The sequence below is a fragment of the Mobula hypostoma genome (assembly GCF_963921235.1).
Source record: "Mobula hypostoma chromosome 8 unlocalized genomic scaffold, sMobHyp1.1 SUPER_8_unloc_8, whole genome shotgun sequence".
Lineage (NCBI taxonomy): Eukaryota > Metazoa > Chordata > Chondrichthyes > Myliobatiformes > Myliobatidae > Mobula > Mobula hypostoma.
Genome location: NW_026948131.1, coordinates 298,625 through 321,564, shown reverse-complemented (window position 1 = coordinate 321,564; position 22,940 = coordinate 298,625). Strand labels below are relative to the sequence as shown.

General features: G+C 54.3%; 1 protein-coding gene across 1 annotated transcript; it reads left to right on the top strand.

The window, feature by feature from the left end:
• Window positions 1-2,647: 2,647 nt before the first annotated feature.
• Window positions 2,648-22,280, top strand: iglon5 (IgLON family member 5). Its single transcript, XM_063039056.1, has 4 exons — window positions 2,648-2,820; window positions 3,307-3,427; window positions 17,013-17,164; window positions 17,498-22,280. Exons 1-4 carry the CDS (start codon window positions 2,721-2,723, stop codon window positions 17,593-17,595), a joined length of 471 nt encoding a protein of 156 aa, XP_062895126.1. The 5' UTR covers window positions 2,648-2,720; the 3' UTR covers window positions 17,596-22,280.
• The last annotated feature ends 660 nt before the right edge of the window (window positions 22,281-22,940 follow it).

Here is a 22,940-nt window from a genome sequence, read left to right as displayed (position 1 = left end):
GGCTGCCGTGGGTTTATTGCGTTCACTCTCCAGAAGTGGCTGCGTGACCTTGGCTTCACTAGAAGAGAGATCAAGTCAATCAGCAGGGCTGTAGCTGAGGCAGCAGAAAAAGGATCAGCATGGGAGTGGACCAAGTATGTCCAGAGGGACAGATAGTCAGACAGTGTATACATATCTTGCAAACCCTTCAGTAGTTGCATAGACACCTGAAGAGTAGACTATCTGTTGGATGGAAGTGACTGATAGAGGCAGATGCCAAGTTTTTAAGCTCACCAGTGGGAGGTGGTGCTTTAGCACTGCTGGCCCACCACCTCGAGGGAGTCTTGATCATAAGCGGGCTGAAACTCCTGAAGACAGGTGGAAGATCAGCTGATGATCCCACTGGTGATAGCACAGGACAGTTAACATCTTAGTCCACATGTATTCTGTAACTCTGAAGCAAAGTACTCATTAAGTACCTCACTCACATTCTCAGCATCCAAGCAAACGTTCCCCTCTTTATCCTTGAGTGGTCCCACCCTCTCCCTAGTTATCCTCTTGCTCATGACGTATGTATAGAAATGTATAGAATGCATACCTTAATCCTACTTGCCAAGAACTTTTCATGGCCCCCTCGTGGATTTCCTAATTTCCTAATTCCTAGTTTTTTTCTGTCTTCTTTATCCTCCTCATGTGCTTCATTTGATCTTAACTTCTGAAGCTTCACATATTTTTCTGTTTTCTTCTCGACTATATTCATCACCTCTCTGGACATCATTACCCAACACCAGGTCCAGTACGGCCTCTCCTCTCATTGAACTCCCCACATGTTGATTTAAGATACCTTCCTGGATACACTTAGCAAATTCTGCACCATCTAAACTCTTTACACTAAGAAGGTCCCAGTTTATATGAGGGAAATTGAAATCCCCCATGACCACAACCCGATTTTCACACATTTCATTAATCTGATTACATCTCTATTCCTCAATGTCCCAGTGACTATTGTGGGGTCTGCAGTACAATCCCATTAGTGTGATTTCACCCTTCCTATTCCTGAGTTCCACTCAATGGACTTGGTGTCTAGGCCTCCATTATGTCTGAGTACAGCAGTGATATTGACCCTGAATCGCAGTGCAGCCCCCCCCCTTTACTTCCTTCTCTATCATTTCTGAAAGTTCAAAAACCTGGTACATTAATCACCCATTCCAGCTATAACTACTGCACTGCCTGACTTTACCCATTTGCTGTTGAGCCTCAGAGCTGGCCACAATGCCCCCAGTCTGGCGCTGTGGTCGTGCCCCAATGGGTCATCCCTCCACCCCCCCCCATCAGTATCCAGAGGGGTGTACTTGTTGCTGAGGGGAATGACCACAGGGGTCCCTGCACTGACTGCTTAATCCACTTACCTCTCCTGGTGGTCACCCATCTACTGTCCAAAGCTTGTACTCTGGGTGTCATCACTTCTTCTAAAGTCTCATCTATAACACCTTCAGCCTCCCACATGATCCTGAGTACATCCAGTCTAGTTCCAACTCCTCGACCCGGTCAGTCAGGTGCTGTAGTCCGTGCACCTCCCGCAAATGTAGTAATCAGGGAGACTGTCAGGTATCCTGAGCTTCCACATCAAACAGGAGCATTCCATCCTAACTACTTTCTGCTGAAAAAAGAAAAAAGGCTCGCCTCTTCTTAACTGTGCCTCTGCCTGTTCATGAAGAAGCCCTTTAAGCCAAAGCCTTCCCACTCTATCACTGGCACACTCAGACAATGGCCGCTCCACTTGAGCCTACCCTCCATTTATTTGCAGCTGAGTTTGGGCTTCTGTCACTGACAATTTCTGTGCCTGCACAGCCCAAAAAGACCAGCCTTGCCCAAATCTGCTCCTTTTATCTTCTCTCTCCCAAGATGTAGAAAGATTGCTGTATTCATAACAGTTTTCTTTGACCAGTTAGGGTTGTTAGCCCTGAGCTGAATCACCGAAGATGGAGGACCAGTGGATCACTCTTAGTCTGGCCTCTCCCCTTTAACCCTACCATCAGGCAAAGCGAAATGCCCTGACTCCAGCCCACACTGGTCTGGGGCATTGAGAAACACAAGCCTCCAAACCATGACAAGGTTGTGGTCCTTGTGGAGGTGTGTTGAAATTAATCGCACTGCCCCACCGCCTACTCCCGTCTCACTATTTCCTTGAACTTTGGAAACCAGCGATGTCCTAACAAACACCAAACATGAAAAGTTAATTGGAGTGAGAATGGGGCAGAGTCAGGAATACAGAGGGAGGGGGTGGGAGGTGAGGGCTGGGATGGAGGGGGCGATGATGGAGAGAGAAGTAGAGTTCAGAGAGAATTGGGGAGAAAGAGTGAATAGTTTCAGAAAGAGGGAAAGAGGGAGAGAGAGCGTGCAATGGAGTGAGAGGGGATGTGGGAGAGAGGTATTGTCAATCATAGATATTCTGAAAGGGAGATGGGAGAGAGAGTGGTAGTGAGAAAGAGGGAGATGGTGGGAGGTTGAGAGGAAAGGGGGTGTGTGGGTGGGTGAGATCAGAAGGGGGTGTGGAGCTGGTGTACAGGTGGGGTGGGGTCAGTGGGGTTTGGGGTATATGAGAGTGTGGGAGGGCTAGATGAGTCAGGGTGTGTGGGTCGAGCTATGTGCAGTGGGCAGGGTCGGTGCACCCCATCACGGGCTGATGATCTCTCCTTCACGCAGGGGAGCAGTTTCAGAGCGAGGGGGAGTATCTGGAGATGGCGGCTGTCAGCCGGTATCAGGCCGGACAATACGAGTGCAGTAGTTCCAACGGACTTGGGACACCTGACTCCCACCGTGTCCACCTCACCGTCAACTGTGAGTCTGGGGTACAGGGGGGTGGGACAAGGGGACAGGGGGCGGGGGCTTTCGCTGGCCAGGGGTGGGGGGAAGAGGTAGGTTAGGCTGGGGTTGATGGTTGATGCCTTACCGATGGAACAGGGACTACTAGCCTCAACCCTGCTCTCCCCCACCCACCAGGCTTGTGGAGGAGGAGAGGATGGGGAGGGGGACATTATTAGATCCTCTGCTCCTATTTTCCCCCCACTCCCTCTCTCCGTCTCCACCCCTCGCCCTACCCTATCATCTCCCACCATGCTTCCCTGGGGGGTTGGCTTTGCAGGACACTGGACCCTCTGCCCGGAGACGATCAGGACTGGTCAGTCGCACAGTTACCCAATGGGTGGGGTGAGAATTATGTGACTAAGCAATGACAGGACAGCTGCTCCCTCCTCCCCTGCCTGTTTCCCTGGGAGGGTAGCGATATGAGACGCTCACAGTGGAATATCACCTCACTGCCCCCAGATGCCCCGGAGATCACAGATGTGAGGAACGTGACGGGCAGGAAAGGTCAACCTGCAGTTCTGCGCTGTGAGGCTCACTCTGTACCTGCTGCCGACTTCCAGTGGTACAAGGAGGAGAAGAGGTGAGCGGAGTTTCACTCTGTGTCTGACCCTGGGAATGTGTGATGGGACGGTGCGGAGGGAGTTTCACTCTGTGTCTGGCCCTGGGAGTGTGTGATGGGACAGTGCGGAGGGAGCTTCACTCTGTGTCTGGCCCTGTGAGTGTGTGATGGGACAGTGTGGAGGGAGCTTCACTCTGTGTCTGGCCCTTGGAATGTGTGATGGGACAGTGTGGAGGGAGCTTCACTCTGTGTCTGGCCCTGGGACTGTGTGATGGGACAGTGTGGAGGGAGCTTCACTCTGTGTCTGACCCTGGGAGTGTGTGATGGGACAGTGTGGAGGGAGTTTCACTCTGTGTCTGACCCTGGGAGTGTGTGATGGGACAGTGTGGAGGGAGCTTCACTCTGTGTCTGACCCTGGGAGTGTGTGATGGGACAGTGTGGAGGGAGCTTCACTCTGTGTCTGGCCCTTGGAATGTGTGATGGGACAGTGTGGAGGGAGCTTCACTCTGTGTCTGGCCCTGGGACTGTGTGATGGGACAGTGTGGAGGGAGCTTCACTCTGTGTCTGGCCCTGGGACTGTGTGATGGGACAGTGTGGAGGGAGCTTCACTCTGTGTCTGGCCCTGGGAGTGTGTGATGGGACAGTGTGGAGGGAGCTTCACTCTGTGTCTGGCCCTTGGAATGTGTGATGGGACAGTGTGGAGGGAGCTTCACTCTGTGTCTGGCCCTGGGACTGTGTGATGGGACAGTGTGGAGGGAGCTTCACTCTGTGTCTGGCCCTGGGACTGTGTGATGGGACAGTGTGGAGGGAGCTTCACTCTGTGTCTGGTCCTGGGACTGTGATGGGACAGTGTGGAGTTAGTTTCACTCTGTGTCTGGCCCTGGGAGTGTGTGATGGGACAGTGTGGAGGGAGTTTCACTCTGTGTCTGACCCTGGGAGTGTGTGATGGGACAGTGTGGAGGGAGTTTCACTCTGTGTCTGACCCTGGGAGTGTGTGATGGGACAGTGTGGAGGGAGTTTCACTCTGTGTCTGACCCTGGGAGTGTGTGATGGGACAGTGTGGAGGGAGCTTCACTCTGTGTCTGGCCCTGGGACTGTGTGATGGGACAGTGTGGAGGGAGCTTCACTCTGTGTCTGGCCCTGGGAGTGTGTGATGGGACAGTGTGGAGTTAGTTTCACTCTGTGTCTGGCCCTGGGAGTGTGTGATGGGACAGTGTGAAGGGAGTTTCACTCTGTGTCTGACCCTGGGAGTGTGTGATGGGACGGTGCAAAGGGAGTTTCACTCTGTGTCTGACCCTGGGAGTGTGTCTGGGAGTGTGTGATGGGACAGTGTGGAGGGAGTTTCACTCTATGTCTGACCCTGGGAATGTGTGATGGGACGGTGCAGAGGGAGTTTCACTCTGTGTCTGACCCTTTTTTTTTACAAAATTCTTTATTACAAATGTCGGTGCTATACAATATTTACAAACCCAGTGACTAACATATTTACTACACTACAAACAGACAATACATCTTAAACCAATATATTGCCATCCTCATCAATGATGGCATTTACACCCCGCGGAGCCCAACGGTCCCGGAACACCACTACGGTCGCCGTGGACTGTGCGTATTCCTTTTCAATGTTCACCCGAGCACGAACATACCCCCTAAACATAGCCAGGCAGTCCGCCTGGGGAGACCCTCCTGCCACCCTTTTCCAGGAGCCATGGATGGCAGTTTTCGCCAGCCCCAGGAGCAAGTTGACAAGGACATCCTCAGCCCTCTGTGCCCCCCTCCTTACTGGATGACCATATATGAATAGGGTGGGACTGAAATGCAACCAGAAGGCGAGAAGCAGCCCACGGAAGTACACAAAAAGGGGCTGCAGCCTCGCACACTCCACGTACATATGGTACACGGTCTCCTCCAGCCCGCAGAAGTGACACGCGGCTGGGAGATCTGTGTACAGACTAAAGAACTTGTTACAGGGCACTGCTCTGTGCAGCACCCTCCAGCCGAGATCCCCAAGGTGCATGGGAAGAACCCCTCGTAAAGGGACTTCCATTGGGGACCCCCCTCACCTCCAGGTGGAAAGACCGACTGCCATGGCGTGTCGGGACGGTGGACAAGGGCGAGGAAGTGGAGGGTGTGGAGCAGCAGCCCATAAAGGTACCTCCTGCCTGCATCCCTGAGTGGGATTGTGGGTGTCGATGAGAGACAGCTCAAGTTGTGTGGATTCGTCTCTCGGGTAAGGCTGCGGAGCCTGGGCCTGACGAGCAGCTCAGCTTGGGTCGATCCACACACCTGAGCCGCACCGACATCCGTTGAGACAGGGCAAGGGTCGGCCAGGACTCCCCCTCTGCCAGAGGAGGGGATTCCCGGCCTGAGGCAACCATGTTCCAGACTCTCAGTAGGTCCTGATAGAAGCCGGGCAGCCTCTGCAAAGCAGCACGGCTGACGCCCGCTGGTGGTAGCTGCATATCTTCGGCAAGACAGCAGCCCCTCCGGAGGAAGAAAGTCGCCAACACGTGCCACCTGGGAGGGTACTCGGCTTACAGGCATCTCTGTAGAGTCCTGAGGCGGAGAGCCACCAGTCGTGTTCGTACACACACCTGTGACTGTCCGCCCTCTCCTACTGGGAGACTCAGAACCGCTGCAGAGACCCGTGTTTCCTGTTTCCCCAGAAGAAGTCCACTAGCTTCCTCTGCATTCTCACAACAAAAGGGGCAGGAGGGGCCAAGGTGACCATCCGGTACCACAACATGGAGGCCACCAGCTGGTTTATGACCACCACCCTGCCTCGATAGGAGAGCACCCTGAGAAGGCCTGACCAGCGCCCTAGCCGGGCCATGACCTTTGTCTCCAGGTCCTGCCAGTTCGCCAGCCAGGTCTCCCCAGAAGGACTCAGGTAGACTCCCAGATAGAGAAGGCGACTGGTGCTCCACTCAAAAGCTCTCATCTCCTCTGGCAGGGAGTCCACCTGCCACTGGCCTACTAAGAGTCCGGAACATTTCGCCCAGTTGATCCTCGCAGAGGATGCCGCCGAGAAAACATCTTGGCACTCGCGCATCCTCCGCAGGTCACAGGGGTCTGTCATCATGAGGAATACATCATCGGCGTAGGCCGAGAGGATGACCCCCATGTCCGGTTCGCGCAGAACCAGACCTGTCAGCCTTCGCCGAAGAAGGCTGAGGAATGGCTCGACATAGATCACATACAGTTGACCAGACATGGGGCACCCTTGACGCACTCCTCTTCGGAAGGGAATAGGTCCTGTCAGTGATCCGTTAATCTTAACTAGGCACTCTGCGGCAGAGTACAGGAGCCAAACTCTGGCTACAAACTGTGGTCCGAGCCCAAAAGCCTGCAGGGTGCCCACCAGGAAACTGTGGTCTACCTGGTCAAACGCCTTCTCCTGGTCAAGAGAAAGAAACGCTGCCGGGGTCCCAGTCTCCTGGAGCAGGTGGATCAGGTCCCGTACTAGGTGGACATTGTCCTGGATGGAGCGGCCCGGGACTGTGTAAGATTGGTCAGGATGGACCACCTGTCCAATTACCGAACCCAGACGGTTGGCCATTGCCCGGGCAAAGATCTTGTAGTCCGTGCACAAGAGGGAGATTGGCCGCCAGTTCTTTAGCAGGCGGAGGTCTCCCTTCTTGGGCAGTAGGACCACAACAGCTCTTCGCCATGAGAGGGGCATTTCTCCGGTGGCTAGGCTCTCCCCTAGGACAATACTGTAATCATCCTCCAGGACATCCCAAAAAGCTTGATAAAACTCAACACTTAGTCCATCCAAACCAGGGGACTTGCCCCTCCGGAGTTGCCGAAGGGCAGTGGACAGCTCCTCCCGAGTCAGGGGGGCATCCAGACGCACCGCGTCCTCTGGTCTGACCTTAGACAAATCCTTCCAGACCTCATTGCACGCCTCCGCATTTGACGGATCAGGCGAGAATAAGGACCGATAGAATGAACGAACTTCGTTGTTAATTCCTTCGGGGTCCGTGATGGAGGAGCCATCGGCAGCCAGCAATTCCACTCGCTGCTTTTGAACTCCCCGCCACCTCTCCAACGAGTAGAAGAAGGGTGAGCCACGGTCCAAATCCTGCAGCATTTGGATCCGTGACCTCACGTACGCACCTCGGGACTGCTGGAGCTGCAAGTCCCTTAGTGCGTCCTTCTTCTCCTGGTATTCCTGCCACAGCTGCTGGTCTCCAGCGGTCGGACCGAGACGGGACTCCAGGTCAAGCAACGCTCTCTCAAGCCGCTCAATCTCAGAGCCTCTTTGTCGAGCCCCTAGTGTACTCCCGACATAAAAACCGGATGTGGGCTTTGCCCACATCCCACCACAGCCGTAGGGAGCAGAACTCTCTCCGCCTCTCCTTCCAGGTGACCCAGAACGCTCGGAACGAATCCTGGAATCGGCTGTCCTCCAGCAGCCGGTTGTTAAAATGCCAATACCCGGATCCCACCCAAGGGTGCAGAGGAATAAATTCCATCCACACAAGGTGATGATCCGAGCACGACACTGGCCGCATGGAGGACGCCGACACGCGGGAGACGTAGGCCCGAGAGATGTACATGCGGTCTATCCTGGAACCTCCCTCTCTAGACCTTCTCGAGAAGGCGCTAGAGTCGGGGAGAAAATTCCTCCAGCTGTCCACCAAGTCAAAGGAGCCGACTAGCTCCTTTAACTTTTTTGCTGATGCTGGGTCGCGTTGGAGGCCCGAGCGGTCCTCCGCCTCGAGGGTACAGTTGAAGTCTCCCCTGAGGATGATGCAGTCCCCAGGATCGATGGAACTCAGCAGGGTGGACAGCTGGCAGAATAGGAACGTCTGCATCACACCGCGCCTCGGAGCATACACATTGATAAAATGCACAGGTACACCATCCAGGCGCACAGCCAGGTGGAGCAGACGGCCGGGCACAACGTCTTGGATCCTTTCGATTTCTGGCTGGAAGGTCGGGGCCAACAGGATCGCCACCCCGCTAGAGTTGGAGCTGAGGTGGTTCACGTAGACCCTGCCCTGCCACTCCAGGAGCCAAGCAGACTCGTCCCCAGGGATGGTATGGGTTTCCTGCAGGAAACTCACCGCATACCGCCCATCCCTGAGGACTGAGAGATTGTTATTCCTGCGAAGAGGACCCCTGCTGCCGTTTACATTTAGACTAGCTATGGTAAGCTTCATGTCAGGAGTACACTAGGCCTCAGCAGCTGTGCCCATCCCGGTGAGAGCGGAGGCGCCCTCTACCACACTGTCCCGAAAGAAAGCAAGAATACTTTTTGCTTTCCGGGCTCGAGTGGTACCAACGCCACCCTGTGACCCACCATCCCCCGTAGGAGCGAGGCTGCTTCTCCCTCTGATGTCCCTTACCAGGTCATCCAGGAAAGATTTCAGTTGTCGCCTGTCACTCCCCAACACTGCATTCCTCTTCCCCTTCCCCTTCCGTCTGAGGATGACTCTCAGGGACCTCACCAGCCTCGGCATGCTGGGCCAGCGAAGCGAGGCTAGTTGAGGCCGATGCTTGGCACCCTCAGAGGTGAGAATGAAATGCTTAATTTCCTCTACAGGCATCAATGGGGACTTCTCAGGAGGGGTGAGGATGTCCATTGTCTCACTATCGAAGGAGTCCCCCTCCAACCCTTCACTGCAGATAGATTCCCCATCGTCCTCCCCGCATGTTCCAATAGATGGCCGTGCTTGTGACCCAAACTGCGCAGCGGGTACCTCACTCATACCTGCCCGCTCCACCGTCGTATCAGTCTCATCCACATTTGCGACAGTGGAGGGACAATCCCCAGGGACTCCCTGCAAGCCATTAATTGCTGGGGTCGACGTGCATAGAATATCGTCCTCCCCAGGGGACAGGTATGAAGGGGAACCCGGCACCTTTGGTCCAAGGGATTCACAGGCCGCCTGGTGCTGAGAGTGAGAGAGCTTTGTCTCGTCTCCACTTACACTATTCGATACACTTGCATCCAGGGAGGCGCTGACTTGTAGGTCCTGGGTGGAGGCCTCCAGGGCTGTCTCATTTGTGCAAACAGGGCTATCACAAGCCTTCTGCACAACCACACCAGCTACCCCAGGACTGGTGGCTACATCTGGGGACTCAGATTTTGAACTAACATCCGCCCGGATTCCCACCCCTTCCTGGGACTCCCCCGCATCTACATCCCCTGCCCTCTTGTGGGAACGTTCCCTTCTCCTCTTCACGTCGGAGGAGCACACAGGTGCAGGATTCACCGATGGGGCAGTACTCTCCACTTCCATCGCCCCGTCTACCTGCGCACTTCCCCGTGCCTCACGCTCCACTTCAGGGCAAATGGACGTGAGCTCTGCAGTCTCAAAGGCTGTATTCTTAGGGTGTTTGGATTTCCTCTTTGCCTTCTTAACCCGCACAGGCTCCACCCCATCCCCCACCTGAGCCACAGGGGCAGGATCAGCGACTGACCCAACCGTAGGAGTAGGGGCAGGGGTAGGGGCAGGGTGAGGGGCCGGGGCAGGGGCAGGTTCAGGGGCAGGCGCAGGTGCACGCACAGGAGTCGGATCAGGGGCAGAGGTAGCTGGGACGCTGGTGTCCGAAGTGGGCTCCCTCGGGTTTCGGGGGGTAGGACAGTCCCTCCGAAAATGCCCCACCTCCCTGCACGCATGGCACCGTGGGTGCTCGGAGCTCCAATACACCTGATAGTCCACACCCCCATGCCGGACAGTAAACCAGCCCTCAACGTCGTCCTCCCTTTCCAGCCGCATGAATACCTGACGCCGGAAAGAGATTACGGTGCGGAGAGTGAGCCTCTTAAATTTGTGTCGGATGGCAGTGATCTCCGACCTTACTTGCCCTAAACGGGCCAGTGGGGGAAGCAGGTTCTCATTGGGAATGAAAGGCTTAACGTGACCGAGGACGATACGTTGTGTGGGGGCTGTCACCAGCTCCATCGGTAAAAGATGTTTTCTACCGTGACCCCCCTGCTTAGAGCCCGGTGCACTAACTCTTCATTCGTCAGATAGAACACTGTCTTCCCGAACTCTTTCTCGGTGGCCAAAATACCACCTTTCCCCACCAGGTCCTCCATGGCCTCCACACACTTTTCTAGTGTCATTCCAGGGCGCAAAATACATTGCACCCCACGTTCCACCTTCACCGACCGAAACAGGGCGTTGTCCGAGGCCGGGTAGGCAGCCGCCCTTGCGTAACTCCCCGAAGGCCCGCGACTCCCTGGAGACCGGTCCGGCATGCTGGCGCTATTTCCAGTCCGAGAATCTTACAGCGGTGCCGGTTAGAAGTCCTGGAGCGAGTCGAATAACTGGCCGGGAAAGTTTGCAGTCAACAGTACCTCGCTGGCTCGGCGCCAGGAAAGGCTCCGTCGGTCCTGCAGAATTCCCAGGCCGTGAGAGGTCGAAACGTCCTTTCAGATGCTCCAGCTCCTGCACCGAAGAAGAATCAGGAAGATAAAGGAGGAGGGACGTTGCCCCGATGTTAGTGGGGGAACGACAGCGTTCGTCGCCAGTTTTTGGAGCGAACTGGCTTCCTGGCGAGTTGCCAGCGGCTGCAGCTGGGAGATACGCAGTTAGCAGCCGCCAACGAACCCAGTCCAAACTGGCAGAAAAACTCCACACCGAGCTTCCACACTAAACCAGCTTCTCACTCAGTTGTCCAAGAGACATTTTAACCAACCTCCAAATTATCTGATGAACTTTATGCAGTAGTTTTTCCTTGATTTCTCCCAGCTCATTCAGCACAGCTCCTCTCTGTGTCTGCCCCTGGGAGTGTGTGATGGGATGGTGTGGAGGGAGATTCACTGTGTGTCTGACCCCGGGAGTGTGTGATGGGACAGTGTGGAGGGAGCTTCACTCTGTGTCTGACCCTGGGAGTGTGTGATGGGACAGTGTGGAGGGAGCTTCACCCTGTGTCTGACCCTGGGAGTGTGTGATGGGACAGTGTGGAGGGAGCTTCACTCTGTGTTTGACCCTGGGAGTGTGTGATGGGACAGTGTGGAGGGAGCTTCACCCTGTGTCTGACTCTGGGAGTGTGTGATGGGACGGTGTGGAGGGAGCTTCACTCTGTGTCTGACCCTGGGAGTGTGTGATGGGATGGTGTGGAGGGAGCTTCACTCTGTGTCTGACCCTGGGAGTGTGTGATGGGATGGTGTGGAGGGAGCTTCACTCTGTGTCTGACCCTGGGAGTGTGTGATGGGACAGTGTGGAGGGAGCTTCACTCTGTGTCTGACCCTGGGAGTGTGTGATGGGATGGTGTGGAGGGAGCTTCACTCTGTGTCTGACCCTGGGAGTGTGTGATGTGACGGTGTGGAGGGTGATTCACTCTGTGTCTGACCCTGGGAGTGTGTGATGGGACAGTGTGGAGGGAGCTTCACTCTGTGTCTGACCCTGGGAGTGTGTGATGGGACAGTGTGGAGGGAGCTTCACTCTGTGTCTGACCCTGGGAGTGTGAGATGGGATGGTGTGGAGGGAGCTTCACTCTGTGTCTGACCGTTTTTTTTTTACAAAATATCTTTATTACCAGTTCAGTGCTACAATATATACAGACCAGTGACTAACACAATTACTACACTCCAAATAGACAACACACATTAAACCAAAATATTACCATCTCTATCAATGATGGCAATTACTCCCCGCGGATCCCAGTGGTCCCGGAACGCCTCTATGGTCGCTGTGGATAGCGCGTGTTCCTTCTCAATATTTACCCGAACACAAACATACCCGCTAAACATAGCCAGGCAGTCTGCCCGGGCAGATCCTCCTGCCACCCTCTTCCAGGAGCCACGGATGGCACTTTTCGCCAGCCCCAGGAGCAAGTTGACAAGGACATCCTCATCCCTCTGTGCCCCCCTCCTTACTGGATGACCGTATATGAATAGGGTGGGACTGAAATGCAACCAGAAAGTGAGAAGCAGCCCACGCAAATACACAAAAAGGGGCTGCAGCCTTACACACTCCACGTACATATGGTACACGGTCTCCTCCAGCCCGCAGAAGTGACACGCGGCTGGGAGATCCGTGTACAGACTAAAGAACTTGTTACAGGGCACCGCTCTGTGCAGCACCCTCCAGCCGAGATCCCCAAGGTGCATAGGAAAGACCCCTCGTAAAGGGACTTCCATTGGGGACCCCCCTCACCTCCAGGTGGAAAGACCGACTGCCATGGCGTGTCGGGACGGTGGACAAGGGCGAGGAAGTGGAGGGTGTGGAGCAGCAGCCCATAAAGGTACCTCCTGCCTGCATCCCTGAATGGGATTGTGGCCGTCGATGAGAGACAGCTCAAGTTGTGTGGATTCGTCTCTCGGGTAAGGCTGCGGGGCCTGGGCCCGACAAGCAGCTCAGTTTGAGTCGATCCACACACCTGAGCCGCACCGACATCCGTTGAGACAGGGCAAGGGTCGGCCAGGACTCCCCCGTCTGCCAGAGGAGGGGATTCCCGGCCTGAGGCAACCATGTTCCAGACTCTCAGTAGGTCCTGATAGAAGCCGGGCAGCCTCTGCAAAGCAGCACAGCTGACACCCGCCGGCGGTAGCTGCATATCTTCGTGCTTTAGGACTCCCCGCCACCTCTCCAATGAGTAGAAGAAGGGTGAGCCACAGCCCAAATCCTGCAGCATTTGGATCCGTGACCTCACGTACGCACCTCGGGACTACTGGAGCTGCAGATTCCTTAGTGCGTCCTTCTTCTCCTGGTATTCCTGCCATAGCTGTTGGTCCCCGGCGGTCGGACCAAGACGGGACTCTAGGTCAAGCAATGCTCTCTGAAGCCGCTCAACCTCAGAGCCCCGCCTCTTCGTACTCCCAACATAAAAACCGGATGTTGCTTTGCCCATATCCCACCATAGCTGGAGGGAGCAGAAATCTCCCTGTCTCTCTCTCTGCAGGTGACCCAGAACGCTCGGAACGAATCCCGGAATCGGCTATCCTCCAGCAGCCGATTAAAATGCTAATACCCAGATCCCACCCGAGGCTGCAGGGGAGAAAATTCCATCCACGCAAGGTGATGATCCGAGCATGACACCGGCCACATGGAGGACGCCAATACGTGGGAGACATACTCCCGAGAGATATCCAGGCAGTCTATGCAGGAACTCCCCTCTCTAGACCTTCTCGAGAAAGCACTAGAGTCGGGGTGAAGATTCTGCCAGGTATCCACCAAGTCAAAGGAGCTGACTGGCTCCTTTAACTTCTTTGCCTGTGCTGGGTCGCGATGGAGATCAGATGGGTCCTCCGCCTCGAGGGTACAGTTGAAGTCTCCCCTGAGGATGATGCAGTCCCCAGGGTCGATGGAAATCAGCAGGGTGGACAGCTGACAGAATAGGCGCGTCTGCATCATCCCGCACCTCGGGGCAGACTCATTGATAAAATGCACAGGTACACCATCCAGGCGGAGCAGACTGCCGGGCACGACATCTTGGACTCTTATGATTTCTGGGTGAAATTTCTGGCTCATGTATACCCCTCCCTGCCACTCCAGGAACCAAGTGGACTCGTCCCCCGGGATGGTATGGGTTTCCTGCAGGAAATTCACCACGTCTCCCATCCCTGAGGACTGAGAGATTGTTAAATCTGCGGAGAAAACCCCTGCTACCGTTTACATTTAAACTAGCTATGGTAAGCTTCATGTTGGGAGTACACTAGGCCTCAGCACCAATACCCTTCCCGGTGAGAGCTGAGGCGCCCTCAACCACAATTTCCAAAAAAAAAAGCAAGAGTGTTCTTTGCTTTCCGGGCCCGAGTGGAGCCATCGCCACACTGTAACCCACCATCTCTCGAAGGAGCGAGGCTGCTTCGCGCTCTGATATCCCTCACCAGCTCATCCAAGAAGGATTTCAGCTGTCACCTGTCATTCCCCGACACCGCATTCCTCTTCCCCTCCCCATTCCGTCTGAGGATGACTCTCAGGGACCTCACCAGCCTCGGCGTGCTGGGCCAGTGCAGCGAGGCTAGTTTAGACTGATGCTTTGCCCCCTCAGAAATGAGAATGAATTCTGTGATTTCCTCCACAGGGATTTCTCAGGAGGGGTGACGATGTCCATTGTCTCGCGATCAAAGGAGTCTCCCTCCACCGTCTCACTACAAATAGATCCCCCATCTTCCTCCTCGTGTGCTCTAACAGACGGCTGCACTTGTGACCCACATTGCGCAGTGGCTACCTCACTCACTACCTGCCCGCTCCACCGTCGCATCAGTCTTACCCACCGTTTCAACAATGGAGGGATAATCCCCAGGAACTCCCTGCGAGCCATTAATTGATGGGGTCGGCATGCAGAGTACATCACCCTCCCCAGGAGACAGGTACGAGGTGGACCCCAGCAACTCCGGTTCTAGGAGTCCACCAGCAGCCTGATGCTGAGAATGAGAGAGCTTGGTCTCCTCTCCGCTTGCATTATTTCAGACCCTTGTCTCCAGGGAGGCGCTAACTACAAGTCCTGGGTGGAGGGCTCTAGGGCTGTCTCAGTTGCGTAAACAGGGCTAACACCACCTTTCTGCACAAACTCTCCACCTACCACAGTACTGGAGGCCACATCTGGGGACTCAGGTTTAGAACCAACCTCCACCCGGATTCCCACCCCTCCTGGGGAACCCCCGCATCTACATTCCCTGCCCTCTTGGGGGAAGATCCCCTTCTCCTCTTCCAGCCGGAGGAGCACACAGCTGCAGGGTTCACCGATACAGTGGCACTCTCCGCTTCCATCTGCGCCTTCCCCGGGCTTCCCGCTCCGTTTCAGGGAAAGTGGGCATGAGCGCTGCATTCTCGGGGGCCGACTTCTGAGGGAGTTTGGATTTCTTCTTCGCTTTCCTGCCCCGCACAGGCTCCACCCCGTCCCCTGCTGGAACCTCCATAGCCTCAAGATCCCCACCCGAACCACAGGGGCAGGGGCTGAAACCGACGCAGGAATAGGGGCAGGGGTCAGGGCAGGGACAGGGGCAGGACTAGGAACAGGGACAGAGGCAGCTGGGGCACTGGTGCCCGAAGTGGACTCCCTAGGGTTTCGAGTGTAGGGATAATCCCTCCGAAAGTGCCCCACCTCCCTGCACGCATGGCATCGTGAGCGCTCAGAGCTCCAATACACCTGATAGTCTACCTCCTTGTGCCGGACAGTAAACTGGCCCTCAACGTCGTCCTCCCCTGTCAGCTACATGAACACCTGGAAAGAGATTACGTTGAGGGTACGTCTGATGACAAATATCTCTGACCTTCCTTGTCCACGCGGGCTAGATGGGGAAGCAGGACCTCGTTGGGGATCAAAGGCTTGACGTGACCGAGGATGATTCATTGCGTGGGAGCTGTCATTAGCTCCATCTGTAAAAACATGTCTGACCATGATCCCCGTACTGAGAGCCCGGTGCACCAACTCATCATTCCCCAGATAAAATACTGAACTCTTTCTCAGAGGCCAAAATACCACCTTTCCCCCAACCGCGTCCTCCGCACATTGTTCCAGGGTTATTCCAGGACACAAAATACATTGCACCCCGCGTTCATCCTCCACTGACTGAAACAGGGCATTGTCCGAGGCTGGAAAGGCAGCCGCCTATGCATTACTCCCCGGAGGCCTGCGGCTCCCTGGAGACCGGTCCGGCATGCTGGCACTACGTCCGAATGGGGAAAAATGTGGCGGTGCCGGTGATAAAGTCCTGGAGCAAGTGGAGTAACTGGACGGAAAAGTTTGCACTTACTTCAGCGTCAGCAATCCCGTCGGTCTGGCTACCCCAACGAGAAGCGTTCCAGGTTATTCAGATTCACCTTAAACAACTGGAATTGAGAGGATTGTTGGGACAGTAGGAAGGGACCCAGAACCCGACAGTACCTTACTGGCTCGGCGCCAGAAATTCCACCACCAGGAAAGGCTCCATGGGTCCTGAAGAACTCCCAGGCCATCAGAGATCGAGATGCCTACACCGAACAAAAATCACGACGACAAAGGAGGAGAGATGCTGTCCCGATGTTAGTGGGGGAACAACGGTGTTTGTCTCCTTGTTTTTGGAGCGAAACGGCTTCCTGGCGATTTACCAACAGCCGCATCTGGGAGCTACATAGTTAGCAGCCGCCAACAAACCCAGTCCAAACTGGCAAAAAAACTCAGAACAAAGCCTCCACACTAAAACAGCCACTCACTCAGATGTCTAAGAGACCCTTCGAATCCCCACCAGAGTATCTCACAAACTTTACGCAGCAGGTTTTCCTCGATTTCTCCCAGCTCAATCAGAACAGCTCCATGATGTGTCTGACCCTGGGAGTGTGTTGTGGGACGGTGTGGAGGGAGCTTCACTCTGTGTCTGACCCCAGGAGTGTTTGATGGGATGGTGTGGAGGGAGCTTCACTCTGTGTCTGACCCTGGGAGTGTGTGATGGGACAGTGTGGAGGGAGCTTCACTCTGTGCCTGACCCTGAGAGTTTGTGATGGGACAATGTGGAGAGAGTTTCACTCTGTGCCTGACCCTGGGAGTGTGTGATGGGACAGTGTAGAAGTGTCTCTCTCTGTGTCTGACCCCGGGAGGGTGTGATGAGACAGTGTAGAGGGTGTCTCTCTCTGTGTTTGACCCCGGGAGGGTGTGATGGGACAGTGTAGAGGGTGTCTCTCTCTGTGGTCTGCAACAAGCATTCCGTTGTCTGTTTCAGGCTCTCGGGAGGAATCGAAGGTTTACGAATCCAGAAAGATCGGACGAGATCGCTACTGATGTTCCTCAATGTGTCCCAGGAGAGTTATGGGAATTACACGTGCTTCGCCTCGAACCGGCTGGGGGGAATGAGTGCCAGTATGTTCCTCCATGGTGAGTGGGTTCCCCCCTCGATGAGGGAGTTATTGCTCCTCCAAACACTCTCTGGGGGCACCCTCCCTCCCTCTGGGATCGTTTGTGGGGAAGTGGTGTCATAGGGAAATTAGGCTGAAGGGGTGAGGGAGCCAATGGGAAGGGTAGAGGATTGAGAGGTGGCGAGGAAGGGTAGGAGTTTCAGGGAGGTGGGGGGGAGAAGTTGGAGTAATGCCATCCATATTGCTCATGCTTCCTCTTCTCTCCCACCTCCTCTCATTCTCCTTCCTCCTTACCCATTCTATACCTCCCCTTCCCCCACTTCCCTCTCTCCTTACCTCTACTCTTCTGCAGGTGGACACCCCTCCCACGGACTCCGGGCTGCCCTGTCGAGGGGTCTCTGGATCTACCTCGGAGCCCTCGGCCTTATCATCACCCTCGGCAGTGATTAGGCTGAGGGCGAGGAGTGGGACGGGTGGGGGGGGGCTGAGTTCTGGAAAGGGGTCCAATCTGCTGGCAAGGCCAGGGGTTGTGAATGGGCCCTGACCCGTCACTGAGTGTGTGGGACCTCGGCCTCCTCCCTTCACTCCCTCCCTGAGGAGATAGTGCTGGGGGTGCATTGGTTTTTCCCCATCCCCGCATCACCAGTGCATGATGGGAGTTGTTGCCCCCCCTCCCCCACTATCCTGAACCCCCATTAATGCCCTCAGTGTCAGCTACTGGCCTGCTATCTCACATTCACTCCGTGGGCCAATCGCCATGACACTGGGGGGGGGGCAGCTCTGGCCTTCATTTTCAGCCTGTGAATCAAGTTCAGCCATTGGCTGCTGTGGGAAGGGGCCTCAGAACTGATCTGTTGTCATGGAGCTTGCACGGCCTACGGTGGATACCAGGCCCCTGCTCATTTCCATCATGATTGCCTTCCTCTTGAAGAGCACCACTGAGATGGCTAGTAGCTGTGGTGATTTACCACCAGTTGGTGACATGGCCTGGAGAGCAGCCTGAGGTCTGTTTTGTTTGTATGGTGCCTGCCCATTGTAACAAAGGAGGGATCCCTGAACCACTGGTGAATTAGCAACAGAGCCCGAAGCCTGTTTAGTTGCCATGACGATTTTAGTCCAGGTGTTTGCATGCCAGAGTGGAAGCCAAGGCTTGACCCATTTTCACAGTGACCAACCTCCCAACAACGGGACGGTGGGGAGCTAACAGTACCTGAGTGGGTGCTTCTGAGCACACGGGGTGGAGAAAGTCTAAATTTCCCGGTTATTCCCAAAAATCCTGCCCTTGTCTTCCAAAACCTGAGGCTGTGGAGGGAGATCCCCAGGCACTGGTCCTACCTCTCCCCACCCTTGGCTGTGGAAGGACCGGGATGAGAAACTCCCACCCCCACACCATTGCCCCTCCAACCCTGCCTGCTCCTGGGACATAAGACTCCAGGCCAAACCATTAATTCCTGTGTCTTCCAGCGTTCAAAGGTGAAAGATCGGTGTTTGTACAATGTTACCTGCTAATAGGTCTCTCCGCTCTCTCTCTGTGCGCCTGTGCCATGGTCCTTGGTCAACCTTGGATGTCTTCACCTCCAATCACCTCAACTGGGCAAATGTACACTTCCCCCTCCTGGTACCCTGGGCATGGACCCCATCCTGAATCGGGTACCCTGGGCACAGACCCTGTCCTGAATCAGGGAAGGGTGGGGCTGGGCTTCCACCCTGTGGTGAGAAAAATCAGACTAGAAAAGGAAGGGAGGGATGGAGGGACAGTGTCAAAGTCAAACCGCGTGGAAACAGGCCCTTCAGCCCATCTCATTCATTCTAACGGAACCCAACAGACTAATCCCATTATTTAGAACATAGAACAATACAGCACAATATAGGCTCTCTAATCCCATTACTTAGAATATAGAACAGTACAGCACAATATAGGCTCTCTAAGGTCAATCGAACACTTCCCTCGCACATAGCCCTTTCATCATGTGCCTTGTAAGAGTCTCTGAAATGTCCCTAATGTATCTGCCTTTACCACCACCCTTGGCAGCACGCTCCATATACCCACCACTCTGTGTAAAACAAACTTGCCTTTACCATAACCGCATCCCCCCCCCATACTTTTCTGCAATTACCTTAAAGTTATGCCACCTCATTTCAGCCATTTTTGCCCTGGGGAAAAATTTTGGCTGTCCACTGAATCTATGCCTCATAACATCTTGTACACCTCTATCAAGTCACCACTCATGCTCCTTTGTTCCAAAGAGAAAAGCCCTAGCTCACTCTACCTCTTCTCATGAGACATATTCTCCAATCCAGGCAGCATCCTTGTAAATCTCCTCAACCTTCCTATGATTTGCCAAAATCTTTCCTGTCCATCAATATGTCCAACGCGATTGTTGTATCTGCCTGTACCACTTCCTCTGACAGCTTGTTCCATAGACCCACCCTCGGTGAAAGACCTGCCCCTCAGGTTCCCTTTAAATCTCTCCTCTCAAATTAAACCTGCACCCTCTAGTTCTTGATTCCCAACCCTGGGGAAAAGACTGCGCATTCACTGTCTATGCCCCTCATGATTTGATACACCTCTATAAGTTTACCCCTTGGTCTCTCCTATACTTGAAGGAGCAAAGTCCCAACCTGTCTGACCTCTCCCTTGATCGGGTCCTATCAACATCCTTGTGAACCTCTCAAGCTTATTGGCGTCTTTCCTATGACCAAGCAACCAAAACTGAACAAGGACAGTCTCACTGGTGTCTTGCATGATATAGGATAAGAGCTATTTCCTTCTCAACTCCTTTCTCCTGCATTCTTCCCAAAACCCTTAATCCCCTCACTAATCAAGAAACCTATCAAACTCCATTTTAAATATACCCAATGACTTGACCTTCACAGCCATCAGCAATGATTTCTACAGATTCACCACCCTCTGACTGAAGAAATTCCTCCTCAACACTTCTAAAGGGATGTCTTTCTTTTCATTTTGGCCCAAAATGGTGACTGTACTCTTCCTGGATGCTGCCTGGCCTGCTGAGTATCTCCAGCATTGTGTGTGCTGCTCAGGTTCCCAGCATCTGCAGATTTTTTGTTGTTTGTGATCCTTCTATTCTGATGTTGCACTCTTTGGTCATTGACTCTCCCACTATGGAAACATCCTCTTCATATCCAATATTCCGTAGTTTTCAATGAGATTCCCCTTTATTCTTCTGAACTCCAGCAAGTAGAGGCCCAGAGCCATCAAACACTCCTCGTGTGTTAAGTCCTTCATTTCCAATATCACTCTGATAAACCTCTGTATTCTCTCCAAAGCCAGTAAGAAGTCCAAAACTGCTCACAATACTTTGAAGTGCAGTCTCACCAACGTCTTGGACAGCTGCAACATAATGTACTCAGTTCCATGTCCGATGAAGCTTAGTGCACCAAATGCCTTCTTCACCACCCTGTGTCCCCATGTCACTGTTCCCCATAGTCCCTCTGTTCCACAGCACTCCCCAGGTCCTGCTATTCATATTGAATCCCCTGTCATTGAAACTATGACACCTCGCTCTTCTCCGAATTGAAAGCCAACATTCCCCCCTCTGATCTCTGTCCTGACACACATCTCTGCAAGTGGAACAAGTGCTACACCTACCCCTTCCAGATGAGGTAACACTTCACCTGCATGTCTGTCGGGGTCATCTACTGTATCCGGTGCTCCTGCCGTGGCCTCTACATCAGTGAGACACAATGTAGATTGAGGGACCATTTTGTTGAGCACTTCTGCTCCATTTAAAAAAAGCAGGATTTCCTGCTGCCAACTATTTGCACTACCAATTCTCATTCCGACCTGTCGGTCCATGTCTTCCTCCACAGCCATGATGAGGTCTCTCTCAGGACGAAAGAGTAATACCTCATAATGTATCTGGGTAGCCTCCAACCTGATGGCATGAACATTGATTTAATGCTTCCGGTAATTTCTCCTCCATCCCCTTCTCCTTTTCCATTCTGGCTCCCTTACCTATTCTCTTCAACTTCCCATTACCACCCTATGGATTGCCTCCTCCTTTCCTTTTTCCCCATGGTCTACTCTTCTCTCCTTCTTCTTCAGCCCTTCCACCTATCACCTCCCAACTGCTCACATCAATCTCCCTCCTCTACCCACCTTCCTTCCCTTTCACCTGGTCTCACCTAACACTTTCCAGCTCATAATCCTTAACCTCCCCCACCCCCATCTACTTATTCTGGCTTCTGTCCCCCTCTTTTTCATTCCTGATGAAGGTTCTTGGCCCAGAACATCGCCTGTTTATTCCCTTCCATTGATGCTGCCTAACCGGCTGAGTTCCTCCAGCACTGTGTGTGTGTTACCAATCTTCAGCCCACATCGCTGGGGTTTCTGGCTGCGAGATATTGTCCATGGACTGTGATTGGTGGGGACGGAGGGTGGGAATGTTCCTCTAGGATCTCTGTCTTTAGAGCTGCCTTGGGCAGTTTACTTCCACTTGCCTGAATTGTTCTGGCCCAGGAAACGGTTCTTCAAGGAATGTCTCAGCATGTACAAGGTTTAGCAGAAGTTGGTGAGGAGGGAGGGGTGTGGGGAGGATAGGGAGGCAGTGAAGATTCAGGGGAAGGGAGGCAACTGCAGGAGGGGCGGTGAGGTGGAGACACTTCCCTCATCCTCTGTCTGTCTCACTGGCTCCCCCTCACTCTCCCTCTCTCTCTTTATCACCCCCCACTTCTGCCTCGCCTCCCCTTTCTCTTTCACACACTTGGCTCTCCTCCCCCACTATCCCCGTTTTGCCTTCCCATCACACTCCCTCACTTCCCCCTTTCTCTCGCTCCCTCCCCCACCCTCTCACTCTTCGTCTCTTTCTCTATCCCTCTCCTTCCTTCTCCCTATCTGATAACCTAGTTTTGGCATTCACCCCACATAAATATCTATATCCTCGAAGCGGGGCAGACATCAGCAGCCCACGCGGGATCAGAACGGAACACAATGAGTCAAATGGCCCGAGTGGGACAAGATCGAAGCCTTTGCCTGTGGTGCAACTGAGCGCACAGGGAGAGATGTGAGATGTGTTCTTGCATGTTTGTGAATCACCATTTTGTAATGAATGAAATGGATTGTAGTGTTGTCCGCACTCTACCCGAACGCACTGTGTAGTCATTCTTTACAAACGCACATTAAATGATTCATTTCTTTTGTAAAAGTGCCTCTCTGTTTGGTGATAGAATGAATTCACTTGACTGCGCTGCTCAAAATAGAGATTTGTAAACAACATGAAGGGGAGTGGAGTGCTGGTAGGCAGGGGTGGGGGGCCACAGAGACGGGGAGGGGTGTAGGGTCTGGGGAGAGGCGGTCACAGAGGCTGGGAGGGGTGTAGGGTCTGGGGAGAGGAGGTCACAGAGACGGGGAGGGGTGCAGGGACTGGGGAGAGGAGGTCACAGAGACGGGGAGGGGTGTCGGGCCGGGGGAGAGCCGGTCACAGAGACGGGGAGGGGTGTAGGGTCTGGGGAGAGGAGGTCACAGAGACGGGGAGGGGTGTAGGGTCTGGGGAGAGGCGGTCACAGAGGCTGGGAGGGGTGTAGGGTCTGGGGAGAGGAGGTCACAGAGACGGGGAGGGGTGTAGGGTCTGGGGAGAGGAGGTCACAGAGGCTGGGAGGGGTGTAGGGTCTGGGGAGAGGAGGTCACAGAGACGGGGAGGGGTGCAGGGACTGGGGAGAGGAGGTCACAGAGACGGGGAGGGGTGTAGGGTCTGGGGAGAGGAGGTCACAGAGACGGGGAGGGGTGCAGGGACTGGGGAGAGGAGGTCACAGAGACGAGGAGGGGTGTAGGG